The 18,354-nt window shown below is 49.2% G+C and overlaps 1 protein-coding gene across 1 annotated transcript; it reads right to left on the minus strand.

Moving 5' to 3' along the window:
* Nucleotides 1–288: 288 nt before the first annotated feature.
* On the minus strand, nucleotides 289–1,065 carry LOC127567977 (probable G-protein coupled receptor 139). Its single transcript, XM_052011219.1, has one exon. It carries the CDS (start codon nucleotides 1,063–1,065, stop codon nucleotides 289–291), a length of 777 nt encoding a protein of 258 aa, XP_051867179.1.
* Nucleotides 1,066–18,354: the final 17,289 nt, after the last annotated feature.

The following is an 18,354-nucleotide window of genomic DNA, read 5'->3' on the forward strand; positions in this document are numbered from 1 at the left end:
TCAAGCTCACTCATTTCACTCTGTGGAATTCATGTCAGTGCAACTATTGACTGTGTCTAGTCAAAACTTGTGAAATATAACAAATTCTCCAATCTAAACACAGAAAACAGCTTTCCTTATTTTCTGAAACATGTTTTGTGAATCCTGGTGAATTCTCCACCTGACTATAATGTGGATGTTCTGATTCTCATTTTCAAAGCTCTTTGATCTGTTTCTTCAACCAGGGTTCTGCTAGTTCTTAAAGATAATATTCCTACCAGTCCTGGGTTGGATTTTCCAGCGAGTTCCCTAACTTTTAAGAAAATTCAGGATAGCCGTAAAAAGATACTTCACAGTGTTTACCACCTCCTCCCGGAACTTCCTCTGAGTGACGGCATAAATAAACATGTTGGTGCAGGAGCTGAATAACTGAAGCATTTCTCCCATGTGGACAACCGCATAATGAGAAGCTCTCATGATTGAATACTGTCTATCAATTCGCTGAACTGCGAGAATGACCACCTGTGTCATCCATAACAGGATAAAACTGGCCGATATGGTGAAGAGCAAAACGATGGATCTTCTTCGATTCTTCATCTCTGGGTCGTCCTTCCCCTCCCTGTTCCGCTGCCCCCTCAGTTTCCTGCGGACTACACTGGCCATCAAGATGTGGCTGACGGTGATGGCATTGAGCAGCAGGATCAGCACGAAGGGGACAACTGGGGTTAAAATGCGGTGTCCCCAGTCAAAGGCGGCCCACACGGGGGAATTGATGAATTCATACGATTCCAAGCAATAATTTGGATGGTAGCTGAAGTACCACGGGATGTTGGTTGACACACTCAGCACACTCACCAGAGCAATAACGATGGCTGCACCTTTCTCAGTGCAGTATCTGGTCTTCAGCTTCTGGAGGCAAATGGCCACTGTACGGTCCAAGGTGAAAGCAACAGTGAGCCAGACGGAGCAAGCCACAGACACGTAACCCATGGTGTTTATGATGTTGCACTCAGGAGAGTAATGAATGTAAAATACCCTTTGGAGCACCACTTGAAATACAACGACCAGTAGATCCGCTCCGGCCATTGCCACAAGATACCAAGTGACACCTTTGGAGAGTCCGCACCGCCCCCGCGATAGTGTTACGATTGCGACCACGTTAGCTGTGAATTTTAGAAAAGCTAAAAATGTAAATTCGTCAAGTGAAGGGGAGCAAGTGGAGTCATTGTTCAGTGTTGCAGGATCAACAGGTGACATGAAGTCAATGGGGAGGCCAAATGGTTCAACAGATACATTGTCAATGAAACAAAAGATCTAACGAGTTTGGAATTGGATAACTGGTGCAGTGAAATTCCTCAGTACAGCCTCAGCAGTGTGGCAATGGGTTTTCCATATTTTACCGCAGGGATGGGCTGGAAATGGGATCAAAGAGGCAGTGAGGCTCCAGTCAGTCACCCATCGGAGCTGCCAACATGGCTGACACTGGGAACCACTTGGATGAGTTGAGGAGTTGGACATCCAGCTGGTTGAACTCGTCCTCACAGGGAACATCTTGTTCAATCACCTGGTCTGAATGAGAAGTGTTGCCAGGTGAACCCATACTGTTCCCAGCTGTGTCCACCTCAGGCTGGAAATTCTGGAACATTCTTTGTTCCAGCCTCACACGGGTCTCATTTCTCTCTCTGTCCCTCACATTTTGACTGAATTTCCCCTCTCTGATTACCTCGGCTCAGAGACTGTGGGGAGTGTGAGGGACGTCATGGGGCAGCGGACCTGGATTTCATCAGCTCACCTGTGGTTGTGTTGCAGCGGATGACACCAGCGGGGCAGCACATGGATGGGGGTGTGTGGGTGTTGATTTTGGGGGTGTAGATTCGGGTCAAGGAGGGGGAAGGGAAGTCAATGCATCTGATTCTCAGCCTCCAACTGATTGGCTGAGAACGGAAGCAGCAGCACATCGTCCCTCCCAACTGGACAACAGATGCTTGGTTAAACATGTCAAGGACTGCGGACAGCTCAGGAGGGCAGTGATGTGCTCACGGTGGGGAAATTCATGGAGGAGAGGCAGCTGGGACATGTGATGGGAATGTGCAAGGGGAGTGTGGTCAGAGTTGGTTCTTTGTGAGCGAGAGGGGTGAGGTCGTTGGGGGTTGGTGTTTGTTGGCATCAGGATACAGTGAGTGGGAGGCTGTTGTTGTGGAGAAGACGAGTTTGGAGAAGGCAAGTTAGCAAAAGGGAGGGGAGCTGGGGAAATGTGTGGGTTCCAGACATGGACAAGGGGCACCTGATGGGCAGTTCAAGATGATGGGTTAATTTCAACTGTCGCCACATTTGAAAGGAACTTCATTGGTTGTAAAATGCTGGGTGAATCCTAAGTTGTTTGCAGGAGTGACATAAATGTGCATTCAGAATTTTTTGTACATTACTGACGCTGTATGTTGACAGGCCGACTAGAGGGAATGCCATGTTAGATCTAGTTTTAGGAAATGAACCGGGACAGGTGAAGGATCTATTGGTGGGTGAGCATTTGGGGGACAGTGACCATTGCTCCATAACCTTTAAAATTGTCATGGACGGGGACAGGTGCAGAGAGGACAAGAGGTTTTTCAAATGGGGAAGGGCTAACTACGAGGCTATAAGGAGAGAACTTGGGAGTGTAAATTGGGATGTCCTTTTTGAAGGAAAATATACCATGGGGATGTGGTTGATATTCAAGGATCTTATGCAGGATGTTAGGGATAAATATGTCCTGGTGAGGCAGAGAAGGAATGGCAGGGTGAAGGAACCGTGGGTGACGAGAGAGGTGGAACGACTTGTTAGGGAGAAGAAGGTAACATACGTGAGGTATAAGCAGCAAGGTTCAGACAGGGCCCGTGAGGAATATAGGGTAGCAAGGAAGGAACTTAAGAAAGGGCTGAGAAGAGCTAGAAGGGGACATGAAAAGGCTTTGGCTAGTAGGGTTAAGGAAAATCCCAAGGCCTTTTTCAAGTACGTGAAGGGTAGGAGGATGGCTAGGGTGAAGGTAGGTCCGATTAAGGACAAAGGTGGGAGAATTTTCCTGGAGGCGGTGGAAGTGGGAGAAGTTCTCAATGAGTACTTCTCTTCGGTATTCACCAGGGAGAGGAGTCTTGATGATGCGGAAGGGAGTGCTGGTAGGGGTAATGTTCTTGAGGTTGTTGATATCAAGAGAGAGGATGTGTTGAAGTTGTTAAATAATATTAAGACAGATAAATCTCCGGGGCCTGATGGGATTTTCCCCAGGCTGCTTCGAGAGGCTAGGGAGGTGATTGCTGAATCTCTGGTAAGGATCTTTGAGTCCTCGTTGTCTACGGGGGTGGTGCCGGAGGATTGGAGGATTGCGAATGTGGTCCCCTTGTTCAAAAAAGGTAATAGGGATAGGCCAGGGAATTATAGACCGGTGAGTCTCACGTCTGTGGTGGGTAAGCTGTTAGAAAGGATTCTAAGGGATAGGATTTATGAACACCTAGAGAATCATGGACTGATTAGGGACAGCCAGCATGGCTTTGTGAAGGGAAGATCTTGCCTCACAAGCCTGATAGAGTTCTTTGAGGAGGTGACCAGGAAGATTGATGAGGACAGTGTGGTGGATGTGGTTTACATGGATTTTAGTAAGGCATTTGAAAAGGTTCCTCATGGTAGGCTTCTTCAGAAGGTCAGAGGCCAAGGGATCCAAGGAAGCTTGGCTGTGTGGATTAGGAATTGGCTTGCATGTAGAAAGCAGAGGGTTGTGGTGGAAGGAATGCCCTCGGTTTGGAAGGCAGTGACTAGTGGTGTCCCGCAGGGATTGGTTCTGGGACCTCTACTTTTTGTGATATTCATAGATGACTTAGATGAGGGGGTGGAGGGCTGGGTTAGTAAGTTTGCGGACGACACTAAGATAGGCGGTGTTGTGGATAGTGTGGAGGGCTGTCGGAGCTTACAGAGGGATATTGATAGGATGCAGAGCTGGGCTGACAAGTGGCAGATGGAGTTCAATCCGGAGAAGTGTGAGGTGGTACACTTTGGAAGGACAAACTCCAGGGCAGAGTACAGGGTAAACGGCAAGGTACTTGGCAGTGTGAAGGAGCAGAGGGATCTGGGGGTTCATATTCACAGTTCGCTGAAAGTTGCCTCACAGGTGGAAAGAGCAGTTAAGAAGGCCAATGGGATGTTGGCTTTCATAAGTCGTGGGATTGAGTTTAAGAGCCGCGAGGTTATGATGCAGCTTTACAAAACTCTAGTTAGGCCACATTTAGAGTACTGTGTTCAGTTCTAGTCGCCTCATTATAGGAAGGATGTGGAGGCATTGGAGAGGGTGCAGAGGAGATTTACCAGGATGCTGCCTGGATTGGAGGGTATTGAATATGAGGAGAGGCTTAAGGTGCTAGGGCTTTATTCACTGGAAAGGAGGAGGATGAGAGGAGACATGATAGAGGTATATAAAATATTGAGAGGAATAGATAGAGTAGACAGTCAGTGCCTCCTTCCCAGGGCACCAATGCTCAAGACGAGAGGTCATGGCTTTAAGGTTATGGGTGGGAGGTTCAGGGGAGATGTCAGAGGGAGGTTTTTCACCCAAAGAGTGGTTGGTACATGGAATGCACTGCCTGGGGTGGTGGTGGAGGCAGATACATTGAACAGGTTCAAGAGCTTGTTGGATAGGCATATGGAGGAACGTGAGATAGAGGGATATGCGGGAGGAAGGGGTTAGGTAGTGTGAGGGTGGTCTGATGGACGGCACGACATGGTGGGCCGAAGGGCCTGTTTTGTGCTGTATGGTTCTATGGTTCTACTTATCAACACACGTTAACATCATAGAAGGCATTGGATGATGACCCTTAAATTGCAGGTAGCTATATCGACTTTGCAGCCATTTCCAGGCCTCCCTCACCAACATGGTCAGTCTCCAGCTCTTCACTTCCTGTCTTTTCTATCTCCATTTCTAGGGACGGGACAGTGACCGAGATCCACTGGAGATTTTGTTTATGTTCATTCTCAACCCTGGAAAAGGCATTGGATGGATCATCTCACATTGCAAATAGTGATATCGACCAATGTGGGTCAATTTACATCCTCTGGGTACATTGGAAATAAACCAGCAGGACCTGGAATCAATAAATACGTTGTTAGTTGGGATCTAGCGCTCGACCAGTGCACACCCGAAGGTGCGGGATGAAGGAGGCTGATCCAATTAGTCTGAAGCCTGGCAGATGTGGTGGAGAGTCAGTAAGTGAAATCAGGGAAGAAGAGAGGAATATCGGTGGTCACTCAGAGCTGGAATAACAGCCATAAATAAACAAATCTGAACAAATCCAACACCAAGTTCCACATCAGATCTGTCAAGGTGGCAATGGTTAGAATAACTTACAGAGAACTCCAACGACTGCAAGGATCTGGTAGTAATAAAATCCGATGTGAACGAGCAGAAGTAGTAGATTGATGGTTCCCATGTTTGCAGCAAACTACGACGTCCTTCAGCAGGGAAGAGACTTTGTTGACACTCTGAGTCCAGTCGCTCAGTGAAGGCCTTTATTTATACAGGCAGGTGCATCCACAGGGATCAACGGGTGACGTGATCATTGTTAGTTACCGGGATCAGAATAAACACATTACCATATTAGTACCATGTATGAAACATCAATTAGCAAATGTACGGCAGAATCTGTTCTGCTACACTTGGTGTACAAGCACTGGGATGGAAACTCAAGGTCATGGCATGAGAAATACAACTATTAAGGTCAAAGTGGAAGTCAAGTTTATTGTCATATGCACAACACATGTCTGCACAGGTGCAATGAAAAACTTACTTGTAGCAGCATCACAAGCAACAGCACGAGAGACACAGCATTCACAAGAAAAACATAAACTAAACATCATTTGTACAAAATTATACAACAAAGAACACAATTAGAACAAAACAAAAACAAAGTCCATTGGAGAGCAAAGTGGTCACAGTGTTGCTGGACTGAGGCTGTGATTAGGGTTGTGCAGGTTGGCTCAAGAACCTGATGGTTGAAGGGAAGGAGCTGTTCTTGAACCTGGTCATGTGGGACTTCAGGCTTCTGTACCTCCTGCCTGATGGTAGCTGTGAGAAGATGGTATGGCCCGGATGGTGGCGATCTTTGATGATAGATGTTGCCTTCTTGAATCAGCACCTCATGAAGGTACCTTCATCAGTGGGGAGGGATGTGCCCGTGATGTACTGGGCTGAGTCCACTACTCTCTGCAGCTTCTGATGTTCCTGCAGATTCGAATTCCCGTACCAGACCATGATGCAACCAGTCAGGATACTTTCAACAGTACACGAGTCTGGATCAGCCACTGACCCTGTAGGAGTTGACTGGCTCCATCCCTTCTCTTGGCATGAATGAAAGCCCTGGAAGTGATGGCTTACCGGCGGAGTTGTAGTGGGCTCTGTGGGTTTGGATGGGCCCGGACCTGCTGGAAGTGTAGAACACGCTGCTTCTGGCTGGCAGCAGGTCAGACTCCATGAGGAAAGGCATCATCACCCTCATCAACAAGCAGAAGGGGGAGAGAGGGGACATCAGGAATTGCAGACCCATTTCACTGTTGAATGTGGAATATAAGATCCTGTCCAAGGCCATGGTCAACCTGGTCAAGTCTGCTCCTGGACAGGTGATCCACCCAGACCAAACCTGTGCTGTACCTGGCAGGAAAATCCCTGACCGCCTTCTGCTACTCAGGGGTACCACCACCGACGTGCAGGACAGAAGGGTGGACACCTGCTTGGTCAGCTTAGACCAGGAGAATGTCTTTGACGGGATATCCCACACGTACAGGATGGATGTGTTCTCTGAAATAGGTTTTGGGGAGGGAATCAGGAATTGGATCCAGCTGCTCCACACAGATGTCCAGAATACAGTTCAAACCAATGGGTGGGAGACAAGTCTGGGGTCAGGCAGGGTTGTCCACTCTCCCCCGTCTTGTCTGTGTGCTGCGTAGAACCCTTTGCCGAATCCATCAGGAAGGAAGAAAGAACAAGAGGGGTGACGTTGTCAGGTAGTGGAGGCACGCAAGTGAAAACCTCCCTGCACGTGGACGATGTCGCCGTCCTCTGCTCGGATCCATTGTCAGTTCCGAGATTGATCAGCATTTGAGACCAGTTCGAGTTGACATCCGGGGCCAGAGTCAACTGGCACAGTCCAGGCTGCAGGCGTGCATCGTGAGGGATGCACTGAAGCTCGGTGCAACCAATGCTAAGGCTCTGTGGGGAAAGACTAGAGTCTCGGGTTCTTCTGCTGCCACACATGAAGGGCCTGAGTTGGGTGGGGAAGCCCCTGAAACAATGAAAGGGGTATCACCTCAGGGAGCCAGGTGATGGGCAATGGTGCCATGTTTCTTCCTCTTTATTTTAAAGTTTACACGACTGAATATAACGACCATGAATGTGAAGGTGTGTTTTGCACTGTTTCTTCCTTTGTATATAGTATTTATTATGAATAAAGTCTATTTTTGAAATAAAAAATAGTATTGTTGCCAAACTTGTGTCTGGCATTGGAGCCACACAATCACGTGAGTATCGGGGGTAGAGCAGGGAACTGAGCACACAGCCTTGAGGGGCACCTGTGTTGATGGTCAGTGAGGAGGAGATGTTGTTACCAATTCCCACTGACTCAGGTCTGCTGATGAGGACTTTGAGGGTCCAGTTGCAGAGGGAAGTACAGAGGCCCAGGTCTTGAAGCTTGATGATAAGTTTGGATGGGATGATTGTGTTGAACACCGAGCTGTGGTCAATGAACAGCAGCCTGACGTTTGTGTTCCTGTTGTCCAGATGGTCCAGAGCAGAGTGAAGAGCCAGATAAATCATGTCTGCTGATGACCTGTTGTGGCGGGAGGCAAATTGAAGTGGATCCAGGTCATTTCTGAGGCAGGAGGTGACTCGTGCCATAACCAAGCTCTTGAAGCACTTCATTACAGTTGATCAGATGGTCGTCATTGAGGCAGATCACCGCATTCTTCTTGGGCACCGGTATAATAGGTGCCTTTTTGAAGCAGGTGGGAACCTCAGACTGTGGAAGTGAGAGGTTACTGTGTCCGTAAATACTCCAGCCAGTTGGACCGCACAGATCTTTAGTACTTGGTCATGTACGCTGTCTGCTGTGGACGACTTTCGTGGGTTCACCGCCTTGAAGAATGTCTAACCGTCGGCCTCAGAGACTGAGATTACAGGGTCATCCGGAGATGTGGAGGCTCGCGTGGGTGTGTCATACTTCTCCCGATCAAAGCGCATATGAAAGGCACTGAGTTCATCCAAGAGTGATGGCTCATTGCCACTTATGCTGACTGATCTCACCTTGTCGGGAGTAATATTGTGCAAGCCCTGCCACAGCTGTCGAATGACTGCCCGTGATTCCAGTTTAGTCTGAAACTGGTACCGTGGTGGGGTTGAGGCCAGGGTAGATCGGCCATGGTCACATTGAATGAGGGCGAGGGGCAGGCATGAGGGACCAGGAGACCCACTCCTGCTCCTGCTTCCTTGTGTTCTTGTGTTTATGGATCCTGGGCTTTAGAAGTGGTGGCACAGGGAGCAACAGGCAGGCAGGAATCCCGAACAATGTCAAACTCTGGATCGGCACCAGCTAGGAAATGGTACCTGGTTCTGGGCACTTCCAGAAAGGCAGGAAAAGCTCAGAATAGCTGGCAGCAGAGACTTACTGATGGGAACGGGAATATCACAATATGGAAGATGTGCGGCCTCTCTCCTTGAATCAGAGAAGCCTCAGGGAGATTTGGCCGAGGTGTTGACAGCAATGAGAGTCCGTCATGAGACACTGGGGTGGAAGTTCACCCTCTGTTGTGGCCACTAATTGCCTGGACATTAATTTGTATCCCAGAAACAACTTCTGGGATCTTACTCTTCCTCAGCATTGAAAGACTGCATGTTTCAGATTTTTTGTGGGATTTCGTGGATTTCCCAACCTGTTGTTTTCTGGGATCTTACTCTTCCTCAGCATTGAAAGACTGCATGTTTCAGATTTTTTGTGGGATTTCGTGGATTTCCCAACCTGTTGTTTTCTGGGATCTTACTCTTCCTCAGCATTGAAAGACTGCATGTTTCAGATTTTTTGTGGGATTTCGTGGATTTCCCAACCTGTTGTTTTCTGGGATCTTACTCTTCCTCAGCATTGAAAGACTGCATGTTTCAGATTTTTTGTGGGATTTCGTGGATTTCCCAACGTGTTGTTTTCTGGGATCTTACTCTTCCTCAGCATTGAAAGACTGCATGTTTCAGATTTTTTGTGGGATTTCGTGGATTTCCCAACCTGTTGTTTTGTTGAATTTTCATAACAACTCACCTGGGATGAAGCAATTCATTCCTCCTGTTTGTTCAATGACTGTGATTAACATTGGTCACATAGGAACAGAGCGACTTTGCAGATTTTAGTTACTGTCGGCTGAACACGAGAAGTTCGAGCTGTATTCCTCCCACCACTGATTCAATCACAGAATATCCTTTCAAAAGATATTTTGGACCCACATTCAATGGACCTCAGTCATGTACTTCCCGGTAATTTGAACATTAATATCCCTCATTACAGGAAGCAGGGAAAATTTGTGAAGAACACGTTCTTGCCCTTCACCATGATAGTTGGTGGAATAAAGGTGAGAGGAAAGGGCCTGTGTTGGGCCTGTTTTCAGGGTGTGTAATGATCATAAGGTCCAGGCAAACCCACGCTGGTTAGTGTTGTCTGTAACTGTGCAGTCTTGAGGAAATGAGTGATTGGGGACCTGACAAGTGCATGGTGATGCATCCTGGAAGGTCAAAAAACGGTCGGACAGATACTGTATAGAGTTGGGACTAATGGTCGGTATGGATTTGCTGGGCCGAAGGGCCTGTTCCTGTTCTGGGTTGTGTGCTGCCTGCGGTAATTACTACAGTGTGCACACTGACTGTCATTGATCCAGGTGCTCCTGACATCATCAGAAGGATGTCGGGGAGATCAGCGAGAAATACGTCTGCTGGTGACTCTGAAATATTGTACAATTGTTCTGTAGAAAGAAAGAAAAAGATTCCCAATTTAGCAATCGGACCAGCACAGGGTTTGTGGGATCCACCTTTCAGGTAACCCAGAGAGTGACCACCAAGGTCAGTGAGACCAACCTGGTGAAGTGATGCACTAATCTGAAGCTGGTCCTGATCCCATTGCTGTCTGTAGGAAATGGCTGCCAGATCTCATCCCATCGCAACAGTCACCACATCAAACAAAGCCCATTGGCTGTAAAGACCTTGGCCCATCCTGGCACTGGGTAATCCCATAACAACAGACGATTTTGGAAATATCGGAGCCCAGGCAGGATCCCTGTGGATCCAGCGTCTCAGACAGGTTTGCTTGGACCCACTTGTTGCCATCTTGAACACTAAACGGTTGGGCAGTGACGGATCTGAGAAGGCCTGAAAATGGCACTTTTTACCCAGAATCCTGAGCCTGACAATGGATTCTCCAACCCTCTCTTCTGCTCCCTGGGTAAATGAGCCAAACGTGGAGACCTCTGTCCCTACTACATCTGGAAAACCTCAGCCAGCAATGGATGAAAATGTCCTTTCAGGTTTTTCACAATTTCCTCGTAAGAGACTTAGTCTGTGGTTCCTGGCATTACTGAACTCCCTGGTGTGTTGTGTGCCTCTGTCCCTACTACATTCACCATCATGAAGTGCTTTGAGAGGCTGGTCATGGCACGCATCAACTCCAGCCTCCCATACGATCTTGACCGACTGCAATCTGCCTTTTGCCGAAACAGATCTACAGCAGACCTCATCTCCCTGGCCCAACACTCATCTCTGGAGCATCTGCACAGTAAAGACACTTACGTTAGACTATTGTATATTGACTACAGCTCTGCCTTCTGTACAATAATCCCAAGCAAACTTGTCACCAAACTCTGAGACCTCGGACTCAACATCTCTCACTGTAACTAGATCCTTGACTTTCTAACCAACAGATCACAATCAGTGAGGATAAGCAGCAATACCTTCAGCATGATTATTCTCAACACTGGTGCCCCACAAGGCAGCGTCCTCTACTCTACTCCCTATACACTCATGACTGTGTGGCCAGATTCTGCTCTAAGTCCATCTCCAAGTTTGCAGATGATACCACCGTTGTAGGCCGTATCTCAAACAACGATGAGTCGGAGTACAGGAAGGAGACAGAGAGCTTAGTTGAATGGTGTCATGACAACAACCTTTCCCTAAATGTCAACAAAACGAAAGAGCTGGTCATTGACTTCAGGAAAGGGGGCGGTGTACATGCACCTGTCTACATCAACGGGCTGAGGTCGAGAGGGTTGAGAGCTTCAAGTTCCTGGGAGTGAATATCACCAACAGCCTGTCCTGGTCAAATCACATAGATGCCATGGCCAGGAAAGCTCACCAGTGTCTGTACTTCCTCAGGAGGCTAAAGAAATTCGGGTTATCACCTTTGACTCTCACCAACTTTTATCGATGCACCATAGAAAGCATCCTATCTGGATGCATTACGGCTTGGTACGGCAACTGCTCTGCCCAGGACCGCAAGAAACTGCAGAGAGTTGTGGACACAGCCTAGCGCGTCATGGACACCAGCCTCCCCTCCTTGGACTCTGTCTTTACCTCTCGCTGTCTTGGTGAAGCAGTCAGCATAATCGAAGACCCCACCTACCCAGGTCATTCTCTCTTCTCTCCTCTTCCATCAGTAGAAGATACAAGAGCCTGAGGGCATGTACCATCAGACTTAAGGACAGCTTCTACCCCACTGAAATAACAATATTGAACGGTTCCCTTATACGATGAGATGGACTATGGCCTCATGATCTACCTTGTTGTGACCTTGCACCTTATTGCACTGCACTTTTCCGTAGCTGTGACACTTTACTGTTCTGTTATTGCCTGACATGTACTGCATCAATGCACTCTGCACTAACCCAATGTAACTGCACTGTGTAATGAATTGATCTGTACGATCGGCATGCAAGACAGGTTTTTCACCGTACCTCGGTACAAGTGACAATAATAAACTAATAACAATACCAATACCAATACACTTGATCACGGACTCACTGCTTCCTCAAGCAGCAACTCCCTGTCAGTGTAGCCTCCGTGGGCTCTTCTGTATTGTTGCTCCGTAGAGCAAGTCAGAAGGACACATCTTCATTCCAGGAAGGAGGAGGAGGAAGGGGGCCCAGAGATTATTCCAAGCTGCCAGAAGAGGCAGGAGGAAGAGGGAGAGAAAATCTGTGTCCAGGAGGGCCGACCCTGCCAGAGTGACCCAGGAGCAGATGTCAGGAGCCCACCTTCCTGAGCAGCAATGCCAGCAGAGTTCTCCGAGGAGCTGGGCACAGAGATGGGTCACAGGCTGTGTGCAGAGCTGCAGCCACAGTGCCATGCCTGGACCACTCTGCCAGTGCCAATGACAGGTCACTGTGGTCCTTAACTCTTTTACATCCAGCTCCTTCTTGGCAGAAGTGCAGATGTCACTAATTTCTCCCAACAAGGGGTTGGTGGTGAGTGAGGTGAGGTGTCAAAGGCTCTCTTGTCTGCTGTGGGAGAAGGTTTCCAGTTCCTTCGCACTGGGTGGAGAGGAGCAGGCAATGTAAGCACTTGGCTTCACACATGTTGGGGGAGAGACAGTTGGAGGAGATGCCATTAACAAGAGAACAGAGGAGGATCACTGTGCAGATGTCCTCACCTGAGAGAGGCAGACGAGATAAGGGTGAATGGACAATCTTCCTTGTACCTTGTTGTCCTTGGCAGTAGAGGCTGTGGGTTTGGGAGGTGCTGTTGGAGCAGCCTGGGCAAGTAACTGCAGTGCATTTTGTAGATGGTTCACACTGCAGCCACTGTGTGCCAGTGGTGGAGGGAATTACTGTTCAGGGTGGTTGATGGGGTGTCAATCAAGTGGGCGGCTTTGGCCTGGATGGTGCTGAGCTTCTTGAGAGATGTTGTTGCGCTTCTAGTCAGGTAAATTCTAAATGTGTGCATAAAATATGTCAGTGTGGGCAATGGTGGCTGCATATGCAAGTAATCAGGAGCATGGATTCAAACCTTATGACCAGTGAGTTTGACTCTGTTGATAAACATGATGAAGTCGGCATAAATGCAAGACTTGCCTCATCTTCTCACTGTCGACAGTGTCCTGTAACATGAACGTCTTCCCTTTTCCCATCTTGCAGCAGTGAGCAAACTTTAAGAATAACTCTGTTGTCTGTGAATTCCTTTGCGAGATCTTCAGGTCATGAAAGGTGCACCAAATTTGTTGCAAGAACAATTTCTCTCAAGTTTCTGAGTATGTTTGAAAGTGCAACTTTTTTTCTGCATTTGTGCTGTGTTTTCATGAATACTTTGAGTTTTTGAAAGTCCTCAATGTTCTGAATTGGGATGAATATGAATAAACTGGATGTTCTTGGAGCCCTCATTGTGTCCAGAGAGAAGTGTCAGAGGCTACTGATTGGTCTGCAGGATAAAGGGCAATAGGATCTTCAGAAAGAAGCCTCGTGACAGGGAGGAAAATGGCAGAACAAAGGTGCTGGAAACAAGTTATGGACACGGGACATGGGAAGGGAGGAGGGAGGCCTTGGAATATTTTGACAGTGAGGATGAAAGTCTCGTTATTGTTTCCCTGAGACACCAGAAGCTTGTCGAACTTGGCTGTTAATTTACTGATCTGATATCATTTCTCAGAGGGGTACAGAATGGAAACAGACCCTTTGGCCTATTGAGTCCCCGCTGACCACCAAGCACCTGTTTATACACTAATCCTGCCCAGAGGAAACCCACACAGTCAGAGGGAGAACATCTAAACTCCACAAAGACAGCCATTGGATGCTCAGTCCATTGAACCAGCACCCTGGGGTGATGGTGGAAGTATTGTGGATTTATTCACTGAATTTCAGATTCACATTCTTTCATGAAATCCCATGTTGGAAACAGTGTGAGGGTTGTTTCGTTTAATGGGGAATTAATCAGAGGAGGCTTGGGTGGAAAAGGTGGCCATGGACCGTTGGTTCACAAAGCACTCCGTCACTGGGCTTTCCTCCCTGGTGTCAGGGTGTGTGTCGAGATTCACTGGAGATTGATTGATGGGATCAGTCAATGCCTCCATTCTCACCATGACAGTGGGGATGAAGTGGATGGACCTTGGTCTTTAATCAGCCATCAATTCCTGTGTGTTCACTTGAATAAAACTTCAAGGATGACGGTAAGTGTGAAGAAAGGCAGAATGAAGAGTGTGTGTTGTCATTCTCTGTGTCATGGTTCTGAGTGCTGGTCCTCAATTCTGCCCCTTATCCCCTTTGATGGTGCCTTGTCATGCAGCACATGGTTTTCATGCACTACTATTTGCCTAATGACACAACACCTGAGTTCCATCAGGAGACTTGTATAAGAACCCTGGTTTCACAAACACTGGTTGCCAGATTATTCGTCTATCTCTGGGTATACTTGGTCTCCTGGCTGCTTAGAGCCAGTAACTCTTGAACAGTCCCAGTTTCGCGGTTTCTCCTAGAAAACCCTGTTTCTATGTCGAGACTTTGTCTCAGAGTCCCGAGACAAGATTCCTTCTGTTCGCCATTCTGCGTTTGGGACCGAGGAAGCATCCCGACTCCAGTCTCGTTCTGGTGTTCTGCATTTGGGTTCCCCACAATCTCGCTCTTCGTGTGACATTGTGACAGAATAATCTGGCCCCCATGAACCCAGTGGACATGAATGCCCTGCAAGAAGCCCTCACCAGACAGGGCTCACTCCTGAGCTGTCACGACCAGCAGCTCCAGGAGGTTATGGAAAATTTCTGTACCCTGGCAGTGAATGTTGGGCAGGTCAGTGAACAGGTCAGCCGAGTCTCAACGCTTCTTACCTCTTCCGCTCCGAGAACTCATTCTGACCAGCCCGGACAATGACCCAACCACCCATGGAACCACACATACCTGACCCAGAACCCTACACTGGGGATCTGGGAAAGTGCCAGTCCTTCCTGCTACGATGCTCATTAGTGGTTGAGCAGCGGCCCTCCACATACAGCACCGATAGATCCAAGATAGTATTTATTGTGGGGCTGTTGCGAGGAAGTGCATTAGAATGGGCCACCGCCATCTGGGACAATCAGCCAGAGACCTGCTCTTCATTTCACACATTCATTGCAGAAATGAGAAAGGTCTTCGACCATGCCGTCAGGGTAAAGAGGCAGCCAAGCAACTACTCACCGGCCATCAGGGTTCCTGCAGTGTTGCGGAACATTCTGTGGAGTTCTGGACGTCAGTGGCCGACTCTGGGTGGAGTGATGAGGCTCTCCAGGGGATTTTTCGGCAAGGCCTCGATGACAGCATAAAGGACAAGTTGGCGGCAGGGGATGAGATAACCAGCCTGGATGCATTGATCTCCCTAGCCACCAGGCTGGACAACCGACTCTGGGAACGGCAGAGAGAGAGGACGGTCCATTCAACACCTCCGTTCACCCCACAGGCCTCCTTCCCAGCCCCTCTAAACCCAAGCCTCTCTGCTCCTAGCGGTGCTCCCAACCCAGCCGATTGCACCACCCCGGTGGAGCAACCAATGCAGATGGGGCGGAACCGCCTTTCTCCCACCGTACGACGTCGGAGGTTAAGAGCTGGGAATTGCTTCTATTGCGGCCAGCCTGGCCATTTTCTTGCCACCTGTTCCCTACGGCCAAAAGGGAGGGCTCATCAGTAGAGCAGGGGGTTTCCTGGTGAGCCAGACAACTTCCCCTTTTGTCCCCAAGAACCAGATGCTGATCCCAGCTACTGTAAGGCACCTCTAACAGTCCCTGTCCCTTTCCGCCTTGGTGGACTCCGGCGCCGAGGGAAATCTGTTGGACAAAGATGTAGCTTCCCGGGCCAGGATTCCTCGGGAGCCACTGAGTACCCCTCTAGAAGTTCGGGCACTAGATGGCAGACTGTTGACCCGAGTCACACACCATACACCTCTGCTGTCTTTGCTTATCTCTGGAAACCATCGAGAACTGGTCCAATTTAACCTGATAGCCTCTCCGCAGACTCCGATGGTTCTTGGGTACATCTGGCTAAGCTGCCACAATCCCCACATCGATTGGTCCATGGGCGGGATAGCCAGTTGGAGTCCGTTCTGCCACTCCACTTGTCTCCAGTAGGCCCTTTCCCCGGTAAAGGCTACTGTTAGTTCGTCGTCCAGCGAAACCCCAGACTTGTCGAGGGTCCCAGCGGAGTATCACGACCTTCGGCAAGTACTTAGCAAGCAACAGGCTCTTTCTGTGCCCCCACACCGGCGATAAGGTTGCGCGATCAACATTCTCTCCAGAGCTCTGCTACCTAACAGTCAGATATATAACTTGTCCCGACCAGAGAGGGAAGCAGTGGAGGGGTATATCAATGAATCTCTCACAGGAGGCATTATTCGTCCCTCATCCTCCCCAGTAGGCGCAGGGTTCCTCTTGGTGGGGAAGAAGGACGGTTCACTGCATCCATGCATCGGCTACCGAGGCCTAAATAACATAACTGTCAAGAAAAAATACCCACTGCCTCTCATCAATTCCGCTTTTGGACTACTTACGGGGCCACCATATTCTCTAAATTAGGTCTATGAGGCACTCACCACCTGGTCAGGATAAGGGAGGGAGACGAGTGGCAAACAGCATTTAAAACCCCTCTCGGCCACTTCGAATACCTGGTAATGCCATTTGGCCTCACCAATGCTCCCGCTGGTTTCCAAGCTCCAATGATGTCCTACGAGACTTCATAAATCGCTTTGTGTTTGTCTATCTGGATGACATCCTGATCTTCTCCAGTAGTCTCCAGGAACACACCCAGTTGTCCGTCAGGTCCTCCAGAGGCTTTGGGAGAACAAGCTCTTCAAGGCTGAGAAACGTGAATTCCATGTCCCCTCCATCAGCTTCTTAGGATACATCATTGAGAGTGGACAAATGAGGGCGGATCCCCAGAAGATCCGGGTCGTGGCAGAGTGGCCTCGACCCACGACACGCAAACAACTCCAACGGTTTCTTGCAAATGGGGCTTGCAAATTTCTATCGCCGTTTCATTAGAAATTGTAGTTGGGCGGGGGTGGCGGCACCCCTTATTCAACTCACTTCACCTACGACCCTTTTTCTTTGGAACCCCAAAGCTGACTCAGCATTCTCAGAGCTGAAGAGATGCTTCATGTCCTCCCCCATCCTGGTCCAATCAGACCCCTCCAGTCAATTCATAGCCATCTGTGGTCCCATATTTCCCGGGATTTTTTTCACAGGACTGCCCCCTTATCATGAGAACACAGCTGTCCTCACCGTGGTGGACCGATTCTCCAAAGCAGTGCATTTTGTGGCCCTTCCCAAACTCCCTACAGCTCGGGAGACAGCCGACCTGGTCGTCCAACATGTCTTCCGCCTCCACAGAATCCCTGCAGACATTATTTCTGACCGGGGTCTCAGTTCATCTCAGCAGTATGGAGGTCCTTTTGTCAGGCCCTCTGAATGTCCATAAGCCTATCGTCCGGTTTCCATCCACAGATGAACGGTCAAACGGAACGGGCGAATCAAGATTTGGAAGCAGCACTACATTGCATAACAGCGAACGACCCGTCGACATGGAGCAGCCACCTCACCTGGGTTGAGTACGCCCACAACTCTCTGGTCTGCGCTGCCACCAGAAGATCCCCCTTCGAATACTCCCTCGGTTACCAACCCCCTCTGTTCTCCATCCATGAAGAAGACATTGCCGTGCCCTCAGTTCAGGACCATCTCCATTATTGCCGCAAGGTCTGGGAGGACGCACACGCAGCCCTGCTCTGTACCGCTGGCCGCAACTGGAGAATTGCTGATAGTCGTCGGGTTCCTGCACCGTAGTACCAGCCTGGGCAGGAGGTTTGGCTCTCAGCTAAGGACATCCCCCTCAAAGACGAGCCCAAGAAACTCTCTCCTCGCTTCTTGGGACCTTTTGAGATTGAGCGGGTTGTCAATCCCACGGCGATCCGGCTCAAGTTGCCTACAGCTCATCCCACTTTCCATGTGTCCCAGGTGAAGCCAGTGGCTAGCAGTCCATTGTGCCCTCCGGCCGAGCCCTCTCTGCCCGCCGGATCGTTGACGACCACCCAGCATACACCGTCTGGCGTTTACTGGATGTGCACCGCTGGGGCAGGGGTCTGCAATCCTTGGTCGATTGGGAGGGGTACGGTCCTGAGGTACGTTCCTGGTTTCCTTGCTCCTTCATTTTAGACCCTTCCCTCATTCATGAATTCTATCAGAACCATCCGGACAAGCCCGGTGGGTCACCTGGAGGCTCCCGTTGAGGGGTGGGGGGGGGGGGTTACTGTCATGGTTCGAAGTGCTGGTTCTCAATTCTGCCCCTTATCCCCATTGATGGTGCCTTGTCGTGCAGCACATGGTTTCCATGCAC

This window comes from Pristis pectinata, chromosome 3 (genome assembly GCF_009764475.1).
Source record: "Pristis pectinata isolate sPriPec2 chromosome 3, sPriPec2.1.pri, whole genome shotgun sequence".
NCBI classification, from domain to species: Eukaryota; Metazoa; Chordata; class Chondrichthyes; order Rhinopristiformes; family Pristidae; genus Pristis; species Pristis pectinata.

What these genes read in the sequence shown, in the direction of transcription:
- LOC127567977 (XM_052011219.1), bottom strand. Translation starts at nt 1,065, where the DNA reads ATGGCCGGAGCGGATCTACTGGTCGTTGTATTTCAAGTGGTGCTCCAA.